This window comes from Scyliorhinus canicula, chromosome 1 (genome assembly GCF_902713615.1).
Source record: "Scyliorhinus canicula chromosome 1, sScyCan1.1, whole genome shotgun sequence".
In the NCBI taxonomy this organism is placed as follows: domain Eukaryota; kingdom Metazoa; phylum Chordata; class Chondrichthyes; order Carcharhiniformes; family Scyliorhinidae; genus Scyliorhinus; species Scyliorhinus canicula.
This window is the reverse complement of record NC_052146.1, coordinates 178,396,625-178,423,585: the sequence shown is the minus strand read 5'-3', so window position 1 is coordinate 178,423,585 and position 26,961 is coordinate 178,396,625. Positions and strand designations below refer to the sequence as shown.

Sequence of the window (26,961 nt, the reverse complement as noted above, 5' to 3'; positions counted from 1 at the left end):
CAAATATGGAACACAGCATACCTTCGAAGTCAAGTCATGCCCCTTTTTTACAGCACACACTGCCATATGGTAAGTTGAAATATCCAATCTGAATAGAACATAGAACATAGAACGATACAGCGCAGTACAGGCCCTTCGGCCCACGATGTTGCACCGACATGGGAAGTCAAAAACTAAAGGCCATCTAACCTACACTGTGCCATTATCATCCATATGCTTATCCAATAAACTTTTAAATGCCCTCAATGTTGGCGAGTTCACTACTGTTGCAGGTAGTGCATTCCATGGTCTCACCACTCTTTGCGTAAAAAACCTACCTCTGACGTCTGTCCTATATCTATTACCCCTCAATTTAAGGCTATGTCCTCTCGTGTTAGCCACCTCCATCCGCGGGAGAAGGCTCTCACTGTCCACCCTATCTAACCCTCTGATCATTTTGTATGCCTCTATTAAGTCACCTCTTAACCTTCTTCTCTCTAACGAAAACAACCTCAAGTCTATCAGCCTTTCCTCATAAGATTTTCCCTCCATACCAGGCAACATCCTGGTAAATCTCCTCTGCACCCGTTTCAAAGCTTCCACGTCCTTCCTATAATGAGGCGACCAGAACTGTACGCAATACTCCAAATGCGGTCGTACCAGAGTTTTGTACAGCTGCAACATGACCTCATGGCTCCGGAACTCAATCCCTCTACCAATAAAGGCCAACACACCATAGGCCTTCTTCACAACCCTATCAACCTGGGTGGCAACTTTCAGGGATCTATGTACATGGACACCGAGATCCCTCTGTTCATCCACACTGCTAAGAATTTTACCATTAGCCAAATATTCCGCATTCCTGTTATTCTTTCCAAAGTGAATCACCTCACACTTCTCTACATTAAACTCCATTTACCACCTCTCAGCCCAGCTCTGCAGCTTATCTATGTCCCTCTGTAACCTGCAACATCCTTCCACACTGTCTACAACTCCACCGACTTTAGTGTCGTCTGCAAATTTACTCACCCAACCTTCTGTGTCCTCCTCTAGGTCATTTATAAAAATGACAAACAGCAACGGCCCCAGAACAGATCCTTGTGGTACGCCACTCGTAACTGAACTCCATTCTGAACATTTGCCATCAACCACCACCCTCTGTCTTCTTTCAACTAGCCAATTTCTGATCCACATCTCTAAATCACCCTCAATCCCCAGCCTCCGTATTTTCTGCAATAGACGACCGTGGGGAACCTTATCAAACGCTTTACTGAAATCCATATACACCACATCAACTGCTCTGCCCTCGTCTACCTGTTCAGTCACCTTCTCAAAGAACTCGATAAGGTTTGTGAGGCATGACCTACCCTTCACAAAACCATGCTGACTATCCCTAATCATATTATGTTAGTAAATGGCTGAGTGAGTGAGTAAATGTGTGAGTGTGGACGAAAAGGGAGGGGTAGGTGGGAGAGAGTGATTGGTGGGGGTTGGGGGTTGAAGGGTTCATGTGTGTATTTGGGTTGGGTGATCTTTTATGGAGTTACCCAGGAGTTAGATGAGGTTTTAACCTGTATCGTTTCCTGTGTAACTATTCAGGTAGGTACATTGGAACTGTCCCAAGTATCCGACTTTAACTCTTGATTTGGAGACATTTGTAGAGGGTCTTTGGGAGCATGGGAATTGTCCATTGGAAGTTGAAATTTCTTGAGCTCAGTGAGTCGACACCTCCCCAGGTCTTGACATGCATCTCAGTCATAGATCCAGTCTCCTTTCTGTAGACTGGATGATTTGACCTGTTAATACTCACATCTGTTTACAGAAATGACCAGAACTACTTGAGAAGTGATGTACAAACAATATGATGGACGAATCTTTGTTTGGAAACATAATTTTCACTAAATATACACTCCTTTCCCTAATTCCAGGATATGCTGCAGGAGGAATACTTCAAAAGAGGCTCTTATCCAGGCACTCCAATTGTACCACCAAAACGACCATGGGTCCTTGTAAACTGGCTGTTCTGGGCTATTCTGCTGCTGTTTCCTTTATTTAAGCTAGTTGCTAATATGATCTGCGATCGATCTTCCTGGACCCTCGTCACTTTTTCACTTATCATCATTGCAGGTAAGCTATCTGGTTTTCTGTCCCTATCTAGAATGTGCAGCATGTATTCGGCATGAGTTTTGAGTTGTCAAAAATGAGCAGGCTGTTCCGAATTAAAAAGGGGTTTAAATACCTTGACTCTGGGGAAGGTTTGGCAGAACAATGCAGAAATGCCCTTTTCAAAGGCTCTGTTCCAGAATTTCAAAATCTAATTTTTATCTGGGATCTCCTGTTCAAATATACAACTGCAAAACCTTTTCTATTGGTAACAGTTATCTTTTAGAATCTGCATTCTGATTCTGTCATGAAAGGTTTATTCCTGAACGTCACTTATGTCACAATTGCATGTAGAGGTGATTACCATGCATGTGCATGTTATCTTAGGCAGAAGATAGGTACCATGGTTGAAGGATGGGCTGTTCCTTAATCCTATTTAATCGTATCCTTTGTGCATTACCCTTGTCCTTCATTTTTAATTCCTCTACCTGCAGTTGAATCATATGTCGGGAAAGGCTGGGTCAGCAACTGTCATAATTATGGTTTGGCAATATATAAATTCAAGGAGATGATTATCATAGAATCTTGTCTATTCTCACGTTAGCTGATCTCTGCTTTTTGGTTGCCAAGGCTCCATGTTCCCTGAGTTAGGCTGATTTATGATTTTCTCTCCTTTCAAAAGCATTAAACTTGATCCTGAGCAAACTTTTGCTTGACCTTGCTCCTCTATTCCCACACGTCAGAATATAACTGTCACCCTTCTTCCTTATCTTATTACTCCTTTTAAGCACTTCCCATATCTTGGCAGCCACCTCTCACAAAAGGTCACCATTGATAAGGGGATCAAGCACATGATCAACTGCAGCAGCTCAGTCTTCTACAAACTACAACAACCAGTGTTTGACAGCAAACTCCTCGTTAGTCAACCAAAGTCCTAAGTATACAGAGCAGTTGTCGCCAACACACCTCTGTACAGCAGTGAGACTGGCAGTGACATATAGGAGTGCTAGCAAAATTCCAGCAGCAATGCTTCTGCTGCATCCTCCCAATTCAGTGACTGTTCAACAAAAATTAGCATCTTGACACTAACTCCACAAACATTCAGACAAAACTCCTGCAAAATCAACTTTGACTTGCTGTCTGAATGGTTGGACAGCATTTCCCCACCAGGGGCCAATTGGGGATGTGTGATAAATGCTGCCCCTAGTCAGCGACACATTCATCCCGTGCATAAACACAAAAAAGTCTTATCTCAAATGGCCCATGTTCCAAAGAAAATGCTTCAAGGCATTCTTAAGCTTTCCTTGAAGAACAACAGCATTAACACTATTGACTGGGAGGAGCTTGCTATCAATCATTCAAAATGGCAACAGCATGTCCATCACACTTTTAAGTCCTGCCTGAAGGATGAGAAAAAGCGGCAGCAGAGCAGAAATTAAGGAAATCCTCCATTTCAGATTCCACTACATCTTGCGACATCTTGCACCCTGTGCCGAAAGATCTGTGGGTTCAGAATTAGACAGTTCACTTTCATGAAGACCCACTATAGAAACTCATGATCCTGTGTAGACTTCATCCTCAAAACAAGGGACAACCAATGGCGATGTTTCTTTAATGGGGCTTTTGGCTCTCTTTGCTCAAAACTCTTCTGTCTTAATATCTCTACACAGATTTTAAAATTCTCCTTAAAATCTATTCAAAACCATTTCTTCAAGCACTTTCGCTAATTCCTGCTCATTTGCTTGACATCCATTAAGTACCGTGGCATATTTTCCACACTTAAAGGCAGTCTATATCTATATGCAGTTAATGAGGTAGGATTGGATGCGGCCATAACTTCCAAAGTCCCTCTTGTTTGAATGATCTGTAACCAGCTACTGTCGTGGTTCCATCATGAGCAATGATTGGCTGGGTGAGCAGCAGGAGAATGGATGGCACCTGTGATGTTGTACACTAACAAGCAGTCAATACCTTCACAAAGGGAGAAGAGACAAAGAGAAAGGTGAAGCAAGGGCATCTTGCATATTGGAATTATTTGTCGATAAAATGTTTTGCAAGTATTTGTTTAAAAACCATTACATTAATTTACCACTGCAATTTACACGACTCCTTTTTTGAAGAACAAAGCACATGCACTTCTGTGATTTTAATGCACCAACACACATTGTGGCATTGGATCTGAGATCAAATAAGTGGAAAGAGTAGGGGAAGGGTTGAAGAAGTGCAGTGAGGCAAATGAACTTAGTAAGAGAATTTCAGAATAATCTTATAATAATCTTTTTTTATTGTCTCAAGTAGACTTATATTAACACTGCCATAAAGTTACTGTGAAACGAGAGCAATAAGATGGATGAAAGCTACCACCAATGGTTGAGCAGAAGAATAGGTGAAACAAAGATCATAACCCATGTTGGAGAGGAGGTCAAACCAAGGGAGCTGGTGGGCAGTTTGCATTGAGCAAATCTATGGAAGGATTTGTAAATAACAAAACATTTTGAAACTCTAATGCACTGAGGAATGGGAAGCCAGTTGTTAAGAGGTAGTTTGTGAGTGGGCCTTGGTACAGGATAGAATGCAGATGGTGTGGTTCTATGTGAGTTGGAGCTTATGGGCGGCACGGTAGCACAGTGGTTAGCACTGTTGCTTCACATCGCCAGGGTCCCAGGTTCAATTCCTGCTTGGGTCACTGTCTGTGTGGAGTCTGCACGTTCTCCTCGTGTCTGCGTGGGTTCCTCAGGGTGGTCCGGTTTCCTTCCACAAGTGGCAAAAGATGTGCTTGTTAGGTGAATTGGACATTCTGAATTCTCCCTCAGTGTAACCGATCAGGTGCCAGAATGTGGCGACTTGGGGCTTTTACAGTATCTTCATTGCAGTGTTAATAACATCTTATTTGTGACAATAATAAAGATTATCATCGATTATTATTATGTAGCGTGGCGCTTTCGAGTCTGGCGAGGAAGGCGTTGAAGGCAATCTCATAGGTGGCAAATGTGTGGATAAAGGTTTGTGTTATTTGGTGGGGAGGGCAGATGAGTTGTGGATGAGACAGACATGGATATGCTAAGTATTTTGGAGATTGAAGTAAATGCTAATGGACCCAGAATTTGAAGTGCGGATCAGACTTGAAAGATATAGAAGTTCACTCATCAGTTGTCAGGGTAGGAGATAGAATGGGTAATGTGCAAAGTTTCTGGTAGGAACCAATAGAATGATTTGGGTCTGTCACATTTTAAGCTGCATAAAAGGGAATGGAAAGCTGAAGATGAGTTGATAGGCGAGGATGGAAGGGGAGAACTTAGGCTATTGAAGAAAATGGTTGATAGTTTTGGAAAGTAAGAAGTAGGAAACATGCCCGAAGAAAGGGAACAATATGAACAGTGAGCTTAGGAGAGGGTTTTTTCCCCCTAGACAGCTGGTTTGGAAAGAGGCTTGGTGAGTACAATATTTGAGTCCCGTGGGGTTGGATCTTGGGAAGAGGGATGAGGATGCAGTGGAGCAGAAGAGAGCTAAGCAATAAACTCTAGTATTGGACATCAAAGATGAGGATAGTACAAAAGAAGAGAATTGAAGCAGGTGTTTGAAATATGTTTATTAATCGATATATCATGATGACATTTCTGATTTTCTTTTTCATTTGTAAATCAGGGTAATTTTTGTTTGTGAGGATCCAGTTTAATCACAACACATTTTGGGCAGGAGTTTCGTTCCCTGGTTCCAATCCTGCGTTTGGGATGAACTGCAGATCAGCAAACCACCTACGTTGATGGCGGGATCCAGAGGGAGATTTTAGAGGCCTATTAAGTGGCTGTCTCTGGACGTTCAATTCAGTTAATTTTTTTAAAATGTATTTTTATTCAAAATATTTCAATTTTTACAAGCCACTACAAAAAGAAAAACAACAAAAAGAAAACATAACAGTAAAACAGAAAACAACTTAACCGTTTAACAGTTTAACCATTTAACAAAATAAGGTGGGGTATTTGCCCTTTACAAATGAAATCCATCCACCGCCCAAATTGTTAAAGTCCTCCTCCATCTGAACCACCAGCCGCGCTAAATTGAGCTTGTGCAGGGCACCCCAGCTCTTAGCCACCTGAATGCCCAAGTAGCGAAAGCTACTCTCCACCATCTTAAGCGGTAACTCTTCCAGTCTCTTTTCCTGGCCCCTCGCCTGCATCACAAAGTGCTCGCTTTTTCCAACATTCGGCTTATACCCCGAAAAGTCTCCAAATCCCTAAGAAACTGCATGACCTCCCCCAGCCCCTCCACCGGATCAGCAATATACAGGAGCAGGTCATCCGCATGAAGTGAAACACGATGCTCCCACCCCGAACCAGCCCCCTCCAGTTTCTGGACTCCCTCAACACCATGGCCAGCGGCTCAATTGCTAGGGCAAAAAGGGGGACAGGGGGCTCCCCTGCCTCGTCCCTCGATGTAATCTGAAGTACCCTGACCGCAGCCGGTTCGTCGACACACTCGCTACCGGGGCCCAATACAACAATTTGACCCATTCTATAAATTTCTCTCCAAACCCAAATCTGCCTAACACTTCCCATAGGTACTCCCGCTCCACCCGATCGAAGGCGTTCTCCGCGTCCATTGCCGCTACCACTTCTACATTCTCACTCTCTCTCTCTCTCTCTCTCCCCCCCCCCCCCCCCACTTCCAAGGGCATCATGATCACATTCAGGAGCCTCCGCACATTTGTATTCAACTGCCTGCCCTTCACAAACCCTATCTGATCCTCATTAATCACTCCCGGGACACAGTCCTCCTCAATCCTAGTGGCCAAAATCTTGGCCAACAGCTTTGCATCCACATTAAGGAGCAAAATCGGCCTATAGGAGCCGCATTGCAGGGTCCTTGTCTCGCTTGAGGATAAGCGAGATCAGAGCCTGCGACATCGTCGGGGGAAGGTTTCCCTTTTCCTTAGCCTCATTGAAAGTCCTCAACAACAGCGGACCCAGCAGCTCCGAGAATTTCCTATAAAACTCTACGGGATACCCATCCCGACCCGGGGCCTTGCCCGCCTGCATGCCCTCTAGCCCCTTAACCAGTTCCTCCATCTCGATCGGGCCCCCAATCCCTCTACTCGTCCCTCCTCCACCTATGGAAACCTAAGTTGGTCCAAGAACTGCCTCATCTCTCTCTCTCTCTCTCTCTCTCTCTCTCTCTCTCTCTCTCTCTCTCTCTCTCTCTCTCTCTCTCTCTTTCCCCACCCACCCTTTCCGGGGCTCTAGTCCTTGAAGACCTCGTTAATCCTTGCTGACCTCAGCACTGTGTTCCCCCAATCTCCTTGGCCACCTCTCTCTTTCGCAGCTGATGTGCCAGCATCCTACTTGCCTTTTCCCCATACTCGTACACTGCTCCCTGTACCTTCCTCAACTGAGCCTCAGCCTTCCCCGTGATAAGGAAGTCAAACTCCGCCTGCAGGCTCTGCCGCTCCTTCAGCAACCCCTCCTCGGGGGATTCCGCATACCTCCTGTCCACCCTGAGTATTTCCCTCTCCATCCTATCCCTCTTCACTCTGTGGGCCCTGACCGAGATTAGCTCCCCTCTGACAACTGCCTTCAGCGCCTCCCAGACCACACTCACTGGAACCTCCCCATTATCATTGGTCTCCACATAGCTTTGGATACACCTCCGGACCCGCCCACAGACCTCCTCGTCCGCCAGTAGTCCCACGACCATTCTCCACAGAGGGCGTTGGCCTCTCTCCTCCCACAGCCCCAACACCACCCAGTGCGGGGCATGGTCTGAGATGGCAATGGCCGAATACTCGACCCCCTCCACTCTCGGAATTAGCGCCCTACAACCCACGAAAAAAATCAATCCGATTTGCATTTTGGTGAGTTAGGCCGATAGGTGGGTTTTCAACTGATGACTTGCAAGTGAGCAAGAGCTGTCAGTAATTGCAGGGACAGCTATGGAAAGTCTACATAAGAGATGCATTTCTTTCCGAGCTCTGTTCATCTGAACACATGCAGATATTTGAGAACTACTGATGTAAAGGATACTCATTTGAGGAGCGACAGAGAATATGCAACATACTGATTGGCCTTCCAATTGCACTGTGTTTGTAGAGCAGGGGTGGGCAAACTTTTCCGTGCAAGGGCCACATTCAGAAATTCACAATTCACAAAGGGCCGCATAGTATATTAAGTAAAATAATTACTTCACCCGGTTATGATTCTGGGCGCCTCATATAGAACATAGAACAGTACAGCACAGAACAGGCCCTTCGGCCCTCGACGTTGTGCCGAGCAATGATCACCATACTCAAGTCAACGTATCCACCCTATACCAGTAAGTAACCCAATAGCCCCCCCCCCATTAACCTTAAAAAAAATTTTTTTTTTTTTTTTTTTAAATTTTTTTTTTAATTTTTTTTTTAATGACTTGGTGGGCCGCAGAAATACCTTTGGCGGGCCGCATGCGGCCCGCGGGCCGTAGTTTGCCCACCCCTGTTGTAGAGGGATTGGATGAGCATGTGTAGGAGGACATTGCAGGGCATTGTGACAATGTTGCCTTGCATGGACAGAATTGCCAACTCTGTGGAACATCAAATGTGGCTGGCTATCAAATATTCCATATATACCTTGACGCATAGCTGTGCACACTCTGTCTGGGTGCTAACAGGCCTACTCTTTTAAATGGGATGGCAGGTACTTTAGCCTTACAGGGCTTCACTGTGCCAAACTTTTCTCCAGCTGAGGTGGTAAAAGTGGAGTGTGACAACTGCACTACTTGCCCACCCCCACTTCAGTCAATACCTGACATGCTACTTTGTGTTCCATTGGTTATTTACTGCTGCACTGGTGCAGTTGAGCTCCAAAACCTGGAGATTTCACTACTGAAATATTCTTGGATGATAGACAAGGGATCTGAGTAACCTGCTCTAACTCTGCTGAAGCCACAGGGATTGCACCACTTACGGCAGTGGGAAAAGGAAGAATAAAGTTTTGTGGTTGCAAAGGATATGAACATGAGAAAATGTAATGTTTTGAAATTTACGTGGAGAATGATATGAATGTTACTACTTTGCATCACATTCGGCATTCTTTGATCAGTGGGTGTCAAATTACCGTTTAACTTTCTTGATGATGAACGGAGGAGCATGAGTTGATGGTAACCAAAGGGCAGATGTACACTGGACAGTTGGTTGTTTGCATGACTGCTTTGTGTCACTGGCATGACGTACAAGATTACCCTCTCCAGGGGATCTCGCTCCATTTCACACTCTGGATGGGTCAGGTCAATCCCTAATTCTTATTTATTTAGTATTTGTGTGGAACAGAAATTGTTTTCCACCAATACATTACTTGTAGTATAAATACCTTCTTAAACAGCAATGAGTCAGTAAATTTCAGAGCAAATCTAGTTAAAGCATTATACAAAAAAAAGTGATGCACAGTAGCTTTGCTGAACAGGAGTACGGATCACTGAATTGGTGTGCTGCTTGAGGTGGGTGAGGAGAGGGGAAAGCGAAGAGGCAAAATTGCTTTACCTAACTCGTGCCATTTCAAATTTACTTGATTTTCCCCATGCTGCTGAAGAGCAGTTTTGTGGGCCAGGAACAAAGGCTAACAACCTGAGCTCCAAATTCCTTTACCCACGAACAAAATGATTTGAATAAGTTCAATTGAATATGAAATTTAAACAAAGCAGATAACCATTCACCCACCAACCACTAAAGAATATATCTAAACCACAGAACAAAACTAACCTTACCAAAAAATGCATCAGGAATAGCTCCTTAATCAGGTGAGTGAAGAGATAGGTTACACAAACACAGCATATAAAGACAAAGCCAATGATGCAAGATGATACTTTGAATGCGAGTCTTTGCAGGTAATTAAGTCTTTACAGGTTCAGATGGTGCGAATTCAGAGAGGGATAATCACAGTGTTAGAGGTGAAAATATTCACACAAAGGATGAGTAAAGAAGCAGTTCGTTATATCAGAATTCTGGGAGAAAGGCTTGAGGCTCCGCAGCCTTTAGACAGTACTCTTTCTCACTTGAGCTAAGGTTCGCAGGTTAATATACAGATTCAAAAGCAAAATCAGTTTGTACTCTCATTTACATACTGCCAATCACCTTTATTCGCGTCACAATTCATTATATACAACTAATTAGTCCTCCATTATCTCAGTCCATGCCATAAATGGTTATTCGTTTGTAATCTACAGCCTTTTCCTGGGGCATTCTTGGGGCATTCAGACCTTGGGCAAAGTTTGTTAATAGTCCATTGTCTGAGTATGCACCTGGCGATGAGTCATTTGGTTTGCACACAGGGCTGTTATTCCAGTAGCAGACACAGAAAGTACATCGAACTGCAGAGTTAAATACAATTTGCAACATAGTTAAGAATTAGTTATATTGTAAAAAGCAGGATTTCCCACCAACATATCCCATAATCATATAATGTGAGAGACAGAATTTTCTCACAAACAAACAGGTTAAAGAAATGTGAATTAACTGAAGTCAGGACAGTTGGTAGGATGTCACAAGCCCTGGCCAGATGGTGGGGAGTTAAATGTAGTGAGACATGAATCCAAGACAGTTCCAACACCACAGCAAAAAAACTGCACCAACCTCCTCAGATGAAAAACACGGGATATAATCGACAAGAGTACCCTTCATCTTCGGAGCCTTCAACATGTCATCGATGAAGATGAACATCTTGCCAAGACTATCCCCACTACTTGCCTTCAAACAACCGCACAACCTCAAACAGGCTGTTGTTTGCAGCAAATTACCCAGCCTTCAGGAGAACAGCGACCATGACACCACAAAACCCTGCCATGGCAACCTCTGCAAGACATGCCAGATCATCAACATGGATACCACCATTACATGCGCGAACACCACCCACCAGGTACACGGTACATACTCGTGCGATTCGGCCAACGTTGTCTACCTCATACACTGCAGGAAAGGATGTCCCAAGGCGTGGTACATTGGCGAGACCATCCAGATGCTGCGACAATGGATGAACGTGTATTACGCAATAATCACCAGGCAGGAATGTTTCCTTCCAGTCGGGGAACACTTCAGCAGTCAAGGGCATTCAGCCTCTGATCTTCGGGTAAGCGTTCTCCAAGATGGTCTTCAGGATGCATGACAGCGCAGAATCGCTGAGCAGAAACTGAGAGCCAGGTTCCGCTCACATGAGTACAGCCTCAACCGGGACCTTGGATTCATGTCTCAACATTTTTTTTAACTCCCCACCATCTGGTCTGGGCTTGCAAAATCGTACCAACTGTCCTGGCTTGAGACAATTCACACTTCTTTAACCTGTGATTATCCCTCTCTCCAGTCACACTGTCTGGACTTGTAAAGACTTTATTACCTGCAAAGACTCTCATTCAAAGTATCATCTTGCATCATTGGCTTTGTCTATATATGCTGTGTTTGTGTAACCTACCTTTTTACTCACCTGATGAAGAAGCTACGCCCTGAAAGGTCGTGATTCCAAATGAACCTGTTGGAGTTTAATCTGGTGTTGTAAGACTTCTCACGGTGCCCACCCCAGTCCAAAACCGAATCTCCACACCACAGCTAAACAAAGTTAGATAGCCATTCACTAGTTCATTTTTCAGGGAAATATCTTGACCAATCAGGGTCAAGCCGCTTGGTTTAAATTTTAAACAATGCTTGGCAGTTAACTGTCAGTCGCAAACTGGTGCAAAGGAAATGAGGAAATCAAAGAGGAGGCATGAAAAAGTTAAAGAAAACCCAAAAATGGTAAAAAGTTAGTTAAGGAAAAAGTGGGACCTATCAGAGATGAAGAAGGAAAGTTGTGTTTACATGCAGAAGCTGTGGGAAGGGTTGTAAATGAATATTTTGTCTCTGTTTTTACGAAGGAAAGGGTGATGTAGATATAGTAGTCCAGGAGGAACACCGATATTGAACAGGATAAACATAAGGAGCGAGGAAGTACTCAAAGGGCTGGAATCCTTGAAAGTTAATAAGTTACCAGGGCCAGCTGGATTGTTTCCGAGGCTACTGAAGGTGATCAAGGAGGAGATAGCAGATGCTCTGGGGTGATTATCCAATGATCACTAGATCCAGGGGAGGTACCAAAGGATTGGAGAAATACAAATTTAGTTCCATTGTTTAAAAAGGGATCAAAGGAAATGTCAAACAATTCTAGACGTTAATCTTGCGTCGGTGTGAAAAAATTATTAGAATCAATCCCAAGAGATAGTATTAACTGTCATGTATAAAGGCATGGACTAGTCAGGGGTAGTCAGCATGGATTTGTTAAATGAAGGTCTTGCCTCACAAATTTGATTGAACTCTTTGAGGAAGTGACGAGAAGGGTTCATAAAGGTAGTGCAGTGGATGTTGTATACATGGATTTTAGCAACGTATTTGACAAGGTCCCACATGGCAGAGTGGTCAAAAAAGTAAAAGCCAAAGGGATCCAGGGTAATATGGCAAACTGGATAAACAGTTGGCTTAGTAACAGGAAACAAAGGGTAATGGTTGATGGATGCCCTTGCGAATCAAAAGTTGTTTCATGTGGTGTCCACAGACTTCGGTGTTGGGACCCTTACTGTTTGTGTTATATATTAACAATTTGGACATGAGCATGGGGGGCATGATTGGGAAACATGCAGATGACGCAAAGATTGGCTGAGTCGTGGATAGTGTAGGTGATAGCTATAACCTCAAAAACTATATGAAGGGTTGGTGGAGTGGGCAATAAAGTGGCAGATGGAATTTAACAGCAAGAAGTGTGAGGTCATGCATTTAGGGAGGTCAAACACTTATAGGGAATACACAATAAATGGGAATATACTGAGGGTAGATGAAGTGAGAGATCTTGGTGTACAAATATGCAGGTCCCTAAAGGCAGCAGTTCAAGTAGACAAGGTTGTAAAGGAAGCATATGGAATGCTGTCCTTCATTGGCAGAGGTATAGAATATAAAAGTAAGGATATCATTTTTTTTTTTGAATTTGGGTTACCCAATTATTTTTTCCAATTAAGGGGGCAATTTAGTGTGGCCAGTCCACCTACTCTGCACATTTTTGGGTTGTGGGGGCGAAACCCACGCAGACAAGGGGAGAATGTGCAAACTCCACACGGACAGTGACCCAGAGCTGGGATCAAACCTGGGACCTCAGCGCCGTGAGGCAGCTGTGCTAACCACTAGGCCACCGTGCTGCCCTAAAGTAAGGATATAATGTTGGAATTGTATAAAACACTGGTGAGGCCACAACTGGAGTATTGTGTGCAGTTCTGGTCACCGTATTACAGAAAGGACGTAATTCCTCTGGAGAGATTGCAGAGGAGGTTTACCAAAATGTTGCCAGGGCTCGAAAGGTGTAGCTGCCAAGGAGAGATTAGATAGGTTGGGGTTATTTTTCTTGGAACAAAGAAGGCTGAGGGATGAATTGATTGAGATGTACAAAATTGAGGGGAAGAGATAGAGTGGACAGGATTAAATTGTTTCCCTACGATGTGGACAGGATAAAATTGTTTCCCTTCGATGTGGATAGGATAATTCTAGAATCAGGGGATATAGATTCAAGATAAGTGGCAAAGGTGTAGAGGGGATAGGAGGAAGAACTTCTTCATGCAAAGGGTAGTGGGTGTCTGGAATTTGCTGCCTGAGTTAGTGGTGGGGGCAGGGAACCTAGCTCTTTTTGAAAACTACCTGAATTTGCATTTTAAGTGCTGCAAGCAACAGGTTAATGGGCCCAGTATAGGAAGATGGGATTAGAAAGGGCTCCTGGGTGTCCTGGGGCTGGCATGGACAAGATGGCCCGAATGACCTCTTTCTGTGCTGTAACTTTTCTATGGTTCTATTCTCCATGTCAACACCCCTACCTATCCGAGTTCATTTGCCCACCAAACAGCACTCTTCTTGTCCAGTATAAATTTGTTGATTTCCCTTGCATTATATACTTACAAATGCCCTGATGAGTGTAAAATGAAAAGTTTTGACAATAAAAACTATTTTTTCAGATGTAGTCAACTTGAATTTTGAAAAGGTTTTCTAACTTGCTACTCATCAACGTTAATACGCAATTTGATGGCTCATGGAAATGGATAGGAAGCAAAGAGTAGGGATAGCCGGGACATTTTCAGGTTGGCAGGTTGTGACTAGTGGAGTACTACAGAATCAGTGCTAGAGCATCAGCTATTTACTATCTATATTCACGTTTTAGACAAAGAGATAAAGTATATCTAAGTTTGCTGGCAGTAAAAAGAATGTAAGCTTTGAGGATGGGGTAATGGCTACAAAGATACGTGGACAAGTTGAATGACTGAGCAACGAGGTGGCAGATGATGTATAATGTGGGGAAATATAATGTGGGGAAGTGTGAGGTTATTCACTTTAGTAGTAAGAATAGAAAAACAGAATTTTAAAAAAAATGTTGATGTTCAGAGGGACTTGGAATTACTTGTACAAGGAACACAACGTTAGCATGCAGGTCCAGCAAGCGTTCAGGAAAGCAAATTGCGTTATTGCAAGGAAATCGGAGTACACGAATAAGGAAGAATCCGAGGAGAGAAAATAATTCCGTATATTGGCCAACATGGTCACGAGGAAGGGACATTGGATGGTTAATAGTTTAGTAGGAACAGGGTCAAGAGTTGGCTCTTGTGAACAAGATGAGTCCAGAGAGGGCATGAGGGAGATAAAAAAGAAACTGGAGAAGGAATCCCGATCCAGGCTAGGACAGGAGGGAGCCTTGGAGGATGTATAGCCTGTTAGGCTAGGGGAAAGGAGGAAGTGACAGGCAGCTGATTGGGTGGTCTTAATCTTGGTGACAACGAAATCAGAGTTCCTTGCTCTTGTTGGAGGCAAGGATGGAAAAGACAGGGAGAGTTTTAAGAAGACAGCTCACAGTGGAGAAAAGAAACTGAGGGTGGGGGGCTTACCTTGTACATACCCGGATGATTCTGGAACAGTAAACAGTTTTTGCAGATAAGAGGAGGGCTCAATAGTACTTTTATGGTCAGCCTGATTTGTCGGTAAATGGCTAAACCAGTTGCTTGCCATAGCTGTCTAAGTCTACTTCACCTAGAATAAGAAACCACTGTAAAGGGTAAGAGGAAATTAGTTAAGGTAGCTCAATCAGAAAACTTGCCTGATTGGTGTGCCTGAGAGAACCAGCATTAGTGGTGAGAGGGTGGAATAGGGTGAGGTGATCAAAGGAGGAATATGTGCCAAAGGACTAAGGGAATTGACCAAGATGAGATTTGGGTATAAGAGCCACACCACCACTGCAATAGCCAGGTTGAGGCAAGTGGCAAAAGATATCATGGGTGAGATGACTTCAGTTAAGGGGAAGGTGGCAATGTCCTTAAGTTTCTGTCAAGGCCATGATGTTGATGCTATCATCCAAAGTAATCTCATGGATTGCAAAGACTTTGTGAGTGAATGGACTTTTAGGAGGGAAATGTGAAAAGGGGCAGTGAGAGTTGGATCACCAGTAGAGGCCACTGGGAAAAGCAAGTTGGGCAGGTAGCAGATTAAGAACATCCCTCGAGCAACACGCTGGGTGGGAATGTTGCTGGAGAAAAGGATGGGGCAATTGGGTTTGCAGCTCATGATCATTTGGAAAGTGACAAAAGAGGGAAGCTGTAGATTTATCCAAGGAGGAGTTAAACCTGGGATGGCAACAAGTGAACAGGAAACTTGACAAGTGCTAAAGTGTTGGGAGGAATTTGGGAAGGCACAAGAAAGGAGAGAGAAATGAAATGAAGCATGAAGGCAAGAATGGGCTGGGGACCAGAGTGGTGGCAAAAGTCTGCATGCAGTTGGAGGAAAATCTTTTTGACACAGGTTGGTTACGTAGCATTAATTAGATGCAGCTATTCTCTTATCAAAGGCAAGGGGGTAGTACCAGAGGACTGCTGCTTCCTGTGGAACATTACTCCAAGGGGGCAGCACAGTAGCATAGTGGTTAGCACAGTTGCTTCACAGCTTCAGGGTCCCAGGTTCGAGTCCCGGCTTGGGTCACTGTCTGTGGAGTCTGCACGTTCTCCCCGTGTGCGCGTGGGTTTCCTCTGGGTGCTCCGGTTTCCTCCCACAGTCCAAAGATGTGCAGGTTAAGTGGATTGGCCATGCTAAATTGCCCTAGTGTTCAAAAATGGTTAGTTGGGGTTGCGGGGGATAGGGTGGAGGTGTGGGGATCGGGTGGAGGTGCTCTTTGCAGAGGCCGATGCAGACTCGATGGGTCAAATGTCCTCCTACTGCACTGTAAATTCTATGATCAGGAACCATTCCATGGGTAAGAACAGTTTAAGGGACAAATTTAAGAGGGAGTGTAACTAGAAAAATTAAAGAATAGATATTTAAAGATGATGACTGGTAAGTATTGCCACTCTTTATACTTAATTTGGGATAGATGGATAACTAAGGCAGTCTTGGAAGTTTAATATCTAACGGTTTGTTATATTAGTTTTTGAGAGATTTAGAATTAAAGAGTAGCTTTCTTCTCATAAATGAAAGATCTCCATCGACTGGAATACATTGCAGTTCCAATTTTGTCAAATATAGCTTCTTCAACCTCCTAAATTTAAATGCAGTGTGTTCAAGAAGTTCACTGGTAAACAGTGTGGAAAGAGGAGGAAGAAATAATGGTAAAGTTAGAATTAATTTTGCCTTCACTTTCTCTGTTTGTAAAAGCTTGACAAATAGTGGGAGAATGCATGTTTTCCTCTAGTCATTATTCATAATTATACACTGTTAATATTGTAAAAGCATGTGTCCTTTGTCTTATAAAATGAAAGTCATGTCTTCCTGCAATTTTTTTCTGGTGGACAGTTAGTTATCAACAAAACCCTTTTTCGGTGCCGTGCCCATTGGCAACTTACTATTCACAGGCAAGGGTTCCTCGTTAGTATAGTGGTTAGTATCCCTGCCTGTCACGCGGGAGACCGGGTTCAATTCCCTGAAGGGGAGCTTTGTTGTTGGGTGGCACAGTGGTTAGCACTTCTGCCTCACAGCTCCATGGACCCGAGTTCATTTCTGGCTTCTGGTGATTGTGTGGCATTTGCACTTCCTCCATGTATCTGCGTGGGTTTCCTCTGGGTTCTCCGGTTTCCTCCCACAGTCCAAAGATGTGCAGGTTAGGTGCATTGGCCATGCTAAATTGTCCCTTAATGTGCAAAAGGTTAGGTGGGGTTACTGGGTTACGGGGATAGAGTGGAGGTGTGGGCTTAAGTAGGGTACTCTTTCCAAGTGCTGGTGGAGACTCCATGGGCTGAATGGTCTCCTCCTGCACTGTAAATACTATGATTCTATGAAGGCTTTAGAGGCTGGGTATGATGGAAACTGCAGGGTGTCATTTGAAGTAGAGTCTGGGTCTACTGGGTTGTGTCTCTTGTAGTTTGCACAGCAACCTGTATACATGGAAGGTCTGCTGCGGAATTCTACTGAACCTGCATGTTAGGCCTACTTTGAGGTGATTGTGTTTCTGTATTGGGTCTTCTGAAGGACTCAAATTTGCACATTGGGTGCAATGAATGTGTTAAATACATTTTATTTACTGTTACAGTGAATCCTGATTTTGATTTGTTTAAAAAAGATCTTTCTGCAGTTACTTTACATGGAGCGTTTATCTGCTTTTACATTCTCACCCATCTCGAGGTGTTGATGGTTCCAGGACCAATGCCAACTCCCAGTAACTTAGCCAAGTGGCCACGTGAGCCTTCACAGTGAGTGTTTGCAAGCTATTTGGCAGGACACTGATAAATCTGAGCTGAGCCTCAATTCATTCAAACGACCCTCTTTCCCCTTTAGTTAAAGCTAATTACAATGTTCCTATCTCTGTCCTAACTGGGATCAGTGAACCGCAGAGATTAAACCTGGAAGCCTGGCCTAGCCAATCTCTGGGCGGGATTCTCCGACCCCCCCCCCCCCCCCCCCCCCCCCCGGTTGGAGAATCGGCATGGCGCCGACCGAATGGCGCCACGTCACCCCGATGCAGGGACGCAATTCTCTCACCCCTGTGAAAACGGCCGCGCACGAATGGCGGCGGGCCGCACGGAGAATTGTCGCAAACTGCCGTAGCGGCAATCCTCCGGCGGCACCACAATTCTCCGGCCTGGATGGCCCAAGCGGCTGTCCGACAAAATCCGAGTCCCGCCGGCGCCGTTCTAACATGCTCTGGGCCGATGGGACCTCGGGTTGAAGGGTCCGGGGGCGGCCTGTTGGGGCTGCGAAGAGAGGTCCAAGCCCGGGGAGGCCCTCCGTAGTTGCCTGGCCTGTGATCGGGGCCCACCGATCGGCAGACTGGCCTCTGGCTGCGGACCTCTTTTCTTCTGCACCGGCTCCTGGATCCCTGCGCCATTTGGCATCGGTGCAGGCGCGGGGATGACGGTCAGTGCGCATGCACTAGTTGCCACCGGCCTATCTGTGCATGTGCGGATCCCGCGGCGCAGGGTCAACGCTGGGACCAGCAGCTGGAGCGACATGGGTCGCTCCAGCGCCGTGCTGGCCCCCTCAGAACCCGAGAATCGGGTCTCGGCGCCGTGCTGGCCCCCTCAGAACCCGAGAATCGGGTCTCGGCGCCGGAGTAAAGTACTCCCGTTTTGGCACCGGCACTCTGGCGCCGGACCAGAGAATCGCGGCCTCTGTATATGGTTTGAGCCATCAGGATAGCCTGGATGTATTTCTGAACACAGTTCAATAATTGTGGCCTCAACTATACTCACACATTCAGGGACAAAATAGGCATGGCATTTTTAATAATAGATGTGTAGTGGTAAGAACTCAATATTTTTCGCTTTACAACAGAATTTCATGAACAAGAAATAAGTTGAAAGCTGATGAGCATGTAACTAATAGAAAAATTTGTTGCTTTTAGCAATTGTATAACTTGGGTAGGCGTTTGCTCAGATTTGCTGTTTTTCCTCCAGTCTTTTATGTCTCCCTATATGCAGGTCTATCCCTTAAGGTTGGTGCAACAATATGTTTCTATCTCTTTGATTAGCATGTGTGTGATGCATATGTTGCTGCTAATTGAGAAGTTGTGTTTTACCCACAGGGATAGATTTAACCAACTGACCTGGGAAAATGTAAAATTGGTTTGTGAGCTCAATATGATGCAGTGAAGGGGTGCAGCATATTGCTAGTTTTTCCAGTCAATATAATTTTGTTCATTTGTTTTAGTTTGTAAAGCTTACCTTGTCTGAACTTGTGAAGTCACCAAAGTGATGAAACCGCTGGCTTATAAAGGTAATGAGCTCTAGACCCCTTTACATTTGTGAGCATAAGATATTTGTCTTTGTCTCTAACTTCTTCAAATACAGATTTTGGTTTGGATTTTCATGTATCTATTTGAAAGGTGCAATTCACGATGCAGTTATACTGTGAACATGCCACTGTGCACATAATAGTATTCTACCTACTTTTGTGGCTTTTCAAGTTATTAATGATAATCTTTATTAGTGTCACAAGTAGGCTTACATTAACACTGCAATGAAGTAACTGTGACAATCTCCTAGTCGCCACCCTGCAGCATCTGTTCAGGTACACTGAGGGAGAATTCAGAATGTCCAATTCACCTAACAAGCACATCTTTTGGGACTTGGGGGAGGAAACCAGGGCACCCGGAAGAAACCCACGCAGACATGGGGAGAGCGTGCAGACTCCACACAGTGACCCACATGACATTAGGGCAAGGGCAATATTAGTAGGCCCTTGTTTTGTACTCGGTTGACATATCTGCATAATTAGCAGTTGCCTTCTAAATTGGAATACTAACCTCAGTCCTCAGCAAAATAGCTGCATCACAGACACAGGAATATAATGTATCTTGTTGGTGCCATTTTGCTGTTTTAATACTCATCTGAAAATACTCAAATAATCCACCCGCACTTCATTACTTTGCCTGAAATTCTAATTTTAGTGACTGACTGAGATGGGTCTTTATGCTTGCAGAAATATGCACCAGAGTGGGGAAAAGGAAGATTTGCTTACATTTTGGGAGATGTGCGACCTGCAATATTGACTCCTTTCCTCTCCAGTTTGGCAATTGAATTGGGCTTATAGTGGTTCTTTCCGGCAACTAAGCACCCAGAAAAGCTTACTGCAGGAGAGTTGCATGTCTATGCCAATTAGTTGAATCAAAATTTTGATATGAAAATTAAACACATCTGCAACAGTTGAATGGATTGTAAAATAACACAATGCAAATTCTATAAGTATAATAAAAAGATTAAATCCCTGTGTTATCTGTTTTGTATTATCACCATGCCAAAAGCTTCATTATAAGCTTAATGTAATCTTGCTACCCACTCTAGAACACTAACTAAAATTACTACAACTATTTATTGCTGCTAAACCTCTGCCCAAACAGAGATAGGTATACTATGTATATGCAAGAGAATACTGAGATGGAACTTCTTGTTTTCCTCAAACCTCCATCCCTTCCTATCTCCTCTCCTGGAGGTGCCTGCTGTCAAATAAATGCTCGTGTTCAGGGCATTGGCTGTATAGGGCTTCTACCTCCATGATTCAAAGCCTGACATTTGCCGACTTAAAATCCCACATGATACACATCAAATCATATTAAGTAATGCAGACATCATTTTGAGGTGACGTTTTTCTGTGTTGTTGTGTGCTTCTTTTTATTCTTTCATGCTATGTGGGTATCTCTGGCAAGGCCAGCATTTGTTGCCCATCCTTAATTGCCCTTGAACTGAGTAGCTTGCTAGGCCATTGCAAAGGGCAGTTAAAAGTCAGCCACATTGCTGTGTATCTGGAGTCATGTGTAGGCCAGACAAAGTCCCTAAAGGGCCTTACTGAACCAGAGATATTTTTATGACATTCGATAATAGTTAAGGCCACCATTACTGAGACTAACTTTATATTGCAGGTGTATTAACTGAATTCAAATTCCACCAGCTGCCATGGTGAAATTTGAACCTGTACCCCCCCAAAGCATAGTCTGGGTGTCTCAAGTAATCGACAAGTAACTCGCCTCCTGACCCCTCAAAGCCTGCTCACCAAGTCACAAGTCAGGGGTGTAAGGGAATACTCTCCACTTGCCTGGTAGCGTGTAGCTCCAACAACACTCCAGATATCTGACACAAAGACATCCAGGACAAAGCAGTCCGCTTGATTGCTCCGCCTTCCATGAACAATAAACCCTCCACCACCGATGAACAGCAGCAGCCGTGTGTACCATCTACAAGATGCACTGCAGGAACTCACCAGGGTTCCTTAGACAACACCTTTTTAAAACCCTTGACTGCGGCCATCTAGAAGGACAAGGTTCATAGAATTTGCAGTGCAGAAGGAGGCCATTCGGCCCATCGAGTCCGCACCGGCTCCTGGAAAGAGCACCTCATCCAAGGTCAACACCGGCACCCCATCCCCACAACCCAGCAACCCCACCCAACACTAAGGGCAATTTGGACACTAAGGGCAATTTATCATGGCCAATCCACCTAACCTACACATATTTGGACTGTGGGAGGAAACCGGAGCACCCGGAGGAAACCCATGTGCGCACGGGGAGGATGTGCAGACTCCACACAGACAGTGACCCAAGTCGGAATCGAACCTGGGACCCTGGAGCTGTGAAGCAATTGTGCTATCCACAATGCTACCGTGCTGCAGATACCTGGGAACCCCACCAGCTGGAGGTTCCCCTCCAAGTCATTCACATCCAGACTTGGAAATATATCGCCTAACAGCACAATGGGTATACCTGCACCTCAAGGACTGCAGCAGTTCAAGACTACTTTCTGAAAGGCAACTCGGGACAGACAATGAATGCTGGTCTAACCAGTGACGCCTATATCCAGCAAAAATGAACTTTAAAAAATTATTGCTGTTAATTGGTTAGTGTCATATCTTTTTCTACTGTGGGTACCACATCACAATTTAATAAAACAATGTAGGAAACATATAATGTTGGTTGTGATGTGTCAACAAGAATGACATATAATACGTACAATATACTAATGTGATTTCTGAATTTAAAATGAGATAGAACTCGCCTAGGGAACTATAGACCAATTAATTTAATGTCAGTAGTAGGAAAGACAATGGAATCTTTCCTAAGATGTAACAGAAAAACATTTAGAAACTGAAAATGCAATGAAGAGCAGTTGATACTGATTTCAAAAAGGAAGATCATGCTTGACCAATCTTACTGAAATTATTAAATTAACATAAAAGGTATTAAAAGATGATGCCATCGATGTTATATTCTTGGGTTCCCAAAATACCTGTTGATAAGATATGCACAGCAGAATCATGACTTAAGGTTGGAAAATTTGGAGTTAGGGATGAGTAGATGAATAGATAGTAAGCTGGCAATAAAACAAAAAACAGAGTTGGGGTTAAAAATAGTTACTCAAACTTTCAGAATAGGTGTTTAATTGACAAATGCACTTAAATATGTATATGAGTAAGGCAGTAAATGTTGGCAGGAAGTTAGGAGGTTTGGAAAATAAGTGTCTGAATGGGGTATAGGAATAAAGGGATCTGGAGTCACTGATTCAAATGTCACCTGAAAGAAGCAATGCTGGTTAATAAGGCCATAAAAGTATCAAACAAAACACTGGAGTTTATTTAGAAAGGGAGAACTTGTATAGAGCTTGTTAGACTGCACCTTTGTAGTATTGTGAACTGTAACCTTTTATAACAAGGATATAGAGGCACTAGAGAAAGTGGAAAAAGATTTTAGAATTTAGAATTATACCAAAACGGAGATGGGGAAAAATGTAGAACGGTCACCTGGTCGTGGTTTTAAAATTCTGAAAGGGTTTGATGGGATAAATGTAGAGATGATGGGCGCGATCTACCGGCCTCGTTGTGCAGGTAAAACGAGCGGGCTGGTTAGATTGCGGGTGAGGCCAAAATCAGGAACCTAACTGTCCAGCTCCTGTTGGTGAGATCTAGATCACGCCACAGCGTGGCGAGAAACCAATAATCATCAATAAGTTCAAACTTTAAACCATTAACGGGAAGGGCCCCCTATCAAACAGTTACCATGATCTAACCGCCTCCCCAGCGAGCGTTACGTTGGTGAGGTTCAATACAGCTATATAAAAGATGTGAAGCCAGCGGAATGGCTGCTGTGGGGATCCAAGGAGGTGAGTAACTGTCTTCGAAATTGGGCAGCCAGCCTGGGGGTACTGGTGCCACTGCGCCAATGCACAGGGTGGGGGGTGCCATCGGTGAGGGGTCACCCCTGGGATGAGGTGGGGGTGGGTCAGCCAACCCGCCCGGATTGTGTATACCCGTAATGGGGGAAGCTCCTGCTGCTGCCTGTCTGTCTCACCAAACACCCCCGTGACAGAGCCTCATCCGTGGTAATATGGTAAAGATCACTTTAAATCCCACTGACCGTGGTGGCCACTGGCTGCACAGCTGAAGATTGCTAATAGGGAATTGGCAATTCTTGTATTGTGGGCACTGCACAGCTCCCACGTGGATTCCCATGGGAATGCATGCCATGAAGCAGGCGGTTGGTACTGCCTAGCATCCTAATTAGGCTGAGGCCAGACACTCTGCCTGAACTCCAGAAGCACAAATACCAAAGAGGCAGCAGCCAACATTAACACCCAGGAACTGGGCGACGACACTAGGGACATTCCCTCGACCAGAGGGTGTGCGTGTAGACCAGAAAGGGAACCAGTGTCTGGTCCAGGTAACGTTTCCAGTGAGCCCAGGGCACCCAGAAGCAGCTTGGGGGGGGGGGGGGGGTGTGCAGGGAGTGTTGGTGGCACCATGAGGGATAGCAGGGTATGTGAGAGTGGAGAAGACCTGGGGGATCCGCAGATCGGAGGTGGAAGCTGATTGTCAGTCTCTCGCCCTTTCCAATTCTTACAGATATCATAGTATGGCTGATGCTGTGGACCCTGCGGAGGCTGCCCTCGTATGCTGCCGGCAAGCCAGGCTGCCAGACACCGGAGAAGCCAGTGGCAGCAAACTTGCCACCATGAGGTGGAGGAGGATACCAGCTCCAGGTGGTCATCAAGGTCAACGCAGCCCTGAACCTCTACACCTCGGATTCATTCCAGGGCTCGAACAGGACTTGTGCGGCATATCCCAACCAACAGCCCATATCACGGATGCCATGTTTGCCGAGCAGCTGATTACATAAAACTTTGACCTGGACCAAGCCCAACAAGATGCCCAGACAACAGGATTCTCTACCGTCGCCAGGATGCCCCAGGTCCAGGGGGTAATAGATGACCGCATGTTGCCTTGTGCCCACCATGCAGTCGGGGAGCGCCATTCATTAACAGGAAGGTTCCACTTCCTGAACATCCAACTTGTGTGCAATCACCACCTGAAGATTATCCATGTGTGCGCATGCTTCCCAGGAAGTGTGTACAAGAGCTACAACCTGTGGCAGTCGGAGATCCTCGGCATCTTTGAGAGACACCCAAGGGTAACTGGTTGGCTAGTGAGGGATAAGGATACCCACTCACTTTCTGGCTAATGATGCCAGTTGGTAGGCCGGTGACCGATGCGGAGACCTGATATAACAAGGCCCATGTGGCCACCCGGGCTGTCTTTGAGCAGTGAATCGGACTGCTTAAGATGCACTTCTGATTCCTCGACCACTCTGGTCGTGCACTGCATTGCACCCCCGGAAGGTCGCCTGCTTTGTGATGGTCTTTGTGCCTTCCACAACCTGACACAGCAGCGGGGCGACATGCTGGAGGTAGAGGAACAGGAACATGTGGCCATCTCTGAGGATGAGGAGGAACTGGACAAGGAAGGGCTGGAGCATGAGCCCAGGGAGGACCCGCAGGATGAGCCGGAGGATGGAAGACAGGCTGCGGAGGTGAGGGTTCAGCATGCCCGGAGGACCAGCGAGGCCCTCCTCCTGCCCACTTCACATAGGACGTGGCTTTGTCTGTTATCGCACTCCCTCTCCCCATCCAATCCCCCTGTTCCACCCGACCGGAGAATGTGTTACATCATTCCAGGGTGATGGGCCTGTGTCCAAACTGTCAGCGGGTCAATATACAAGGCAGGAAGGTGATGATAACCCGCTTTGAGATGAGCTCAGGTGCTCCTCAATCTATACTGTAGTCTGACACCTGTCTAACTGTTGAGTGCGTGCTCATATCTATCTCCTGCCAGAGGTCCCCTGCCTCCTTGGGCTTCGCCGTGCCACCCTGTTCCGCACACTGACCCCAGGGGTGTGGTCTCTGGAGAGCTGGTGACCGCTGTTGTCTCCCGGTATGGAGGGTCCTGCTTGGCCTCCAGCACTCGCTATCAGTGCTCGTAAGGCCCTGGGGGTCACCATGTGAAGGAGGGACAGCTAGATTTAGCTCCAGATGTCCCTGCGTCATCTGGCTCTGCCAGCTCCCCAATGTCCGCACCATTGTGTCAGTGCCCTCGGTGATGCCCCTCTAAGGGGGTCTAGCTCTGCAGCACCTCGGCAATGTCCACCTGACAGTGGGACATGCTCCACTGTGCCCTGGAAATGTCCACCTGAGACTGGAACACCCCCCCCCCCAGCATTTGGAACATGCTCTGTAGTGCTGGCAAGGTCCACCTGAGACTGAGACACATATTTCCAGCGACTGGGAAGTTCTCTGGAGCACCTTGGCAATGCACACCTGAGACTGGGACTCCGTCCGCAGCACCTCTGAAAGGTACACCGCGTTAAGGACACGTCCCCCCAGCGACTCGGACATGCTTTCGAGGAGCTCAGCAATCGCCGTCGATGATTGAGCTACGCCTTGGACACCTTGGACCTTCCAATTAAGGGGCAATTTAGCATGGCCAATCCACCTAACCTGCACATCTTTGGGTTGTGGAGGTGAAACCCATGCAGACATGAGAATGCGCAAACTCCACACGGACAGTGACCCAGGACCGGGATTCGAACCCGGGTCCGCAGTGCAGCAGTCCCAGTCCCACAAGGCGCCCCAATGGGACAATTTCTATCCAGATGTCTCGCTATTTCTTCCTCGATGATAGATTCAAGCATTTTCCCCAGTACAGAAATTAGACTAACTAGCCTATACTTGCCTGCCTTTTGTGTGTCTCCTTTTTTAAACAGTGCCATCACATTTGCTGTTTTCCAATCTGCCAGAACCGCCCCGGAGTCCAGCGAATTTTGGTAAATTACCACGAGCGCATTTGCTGTTTCCCCCCGACATCTCATTTAGTACCCTGGGATGCATTCCATTAGGACCAGGAGACATGTTTACCTTTAGGCCCATTTACTTGTCCAACACTACCTCCTTAGTGATAATGATCGTTTCTAGGTTCTCACCTGCCATAGCCTCCTTGCCATCAATTATTGGTATGTTATTTGTGTCTTCCATTGTGAAGACTGACACAAAATACCTGTTCAATGCCTCAGCCATTTCTTCATTTCCCATTATTAAATCCCCCTTCTCATCCTCTGAAGGACCAATGTTGACCTCAGCCACTCTTTTTTTTTGTTTTATATATTTGTAGAAACTTTGCAATTTGTTTTTATATTCTGAGCTAATTTACTCTCATCATCTACCTTACTTTTGTTCATAGATTTTTTGCGGTTGTCTGTTGACCTTGGATATCCATGGCTGATTATCCCTTTTCCTACAGTCCTCCTTTTTCACTGGTGTATACTTTTGCTGAGCACTGAAAAATCGCTTTGAAAGTCCTCCACTGTTCCTCAATTGTCCCACCATAAAGTCTTTGCTCCCAGTTTACCTTAGCCAACTCCTCCCTCATCCCATTGTAGTCTCTTTTGTTTAAGCACAAGATACTGGGATTGGATTTTACCTTCACACCCTCCATCTGCATTTTAAATTCAACCATATTCTGATCGTTCCTTCCGAGAGGTCCCTAACTATGGGATCATTATTTATTCCAGTCTATGACACAGGACCAGATCGAGGATAGCTTGCTCCCTCATAGGTTCCATCACACACTGTTTG

At 45.3% G+C, this 26,961-nt stretch overlaps 1 protein-coding gene across 7 annotated transcripts in view; it reads left to right on the top strand.

The window, feature by feature from the left end:
* The window catches only part of agpat4 (1-acylglycerol-3-phosphate O-acyltransferase 4 (lysophosphatidic acid acyltransferase, delta)), a 221,678-nt gene that overhangs the window by 179,143 nt on the left and 15,574 nt on the right, over positions 1 to 26,961 (top strand). For 6 of the 7 annotated variants that reach the window (XM_038803483.1, XM_038803453.1, XM_038803474.1 and 3 more), the window contains one exon: positions 1,908 to 2,106. In XM_038803483.1, coding sequence (XP_038659411.1) covers positions 1,908 to 2,106 — 199 coding nt within the window. Of the gene's footprint in view, positions 1 to 1,907; positions 2,107 to 19,222; positions 19,289 to 26,961 lie in introns of all 7 variants that reach the window. The other variant, XM_038803492.1, reaches the window with a different exon arrangement.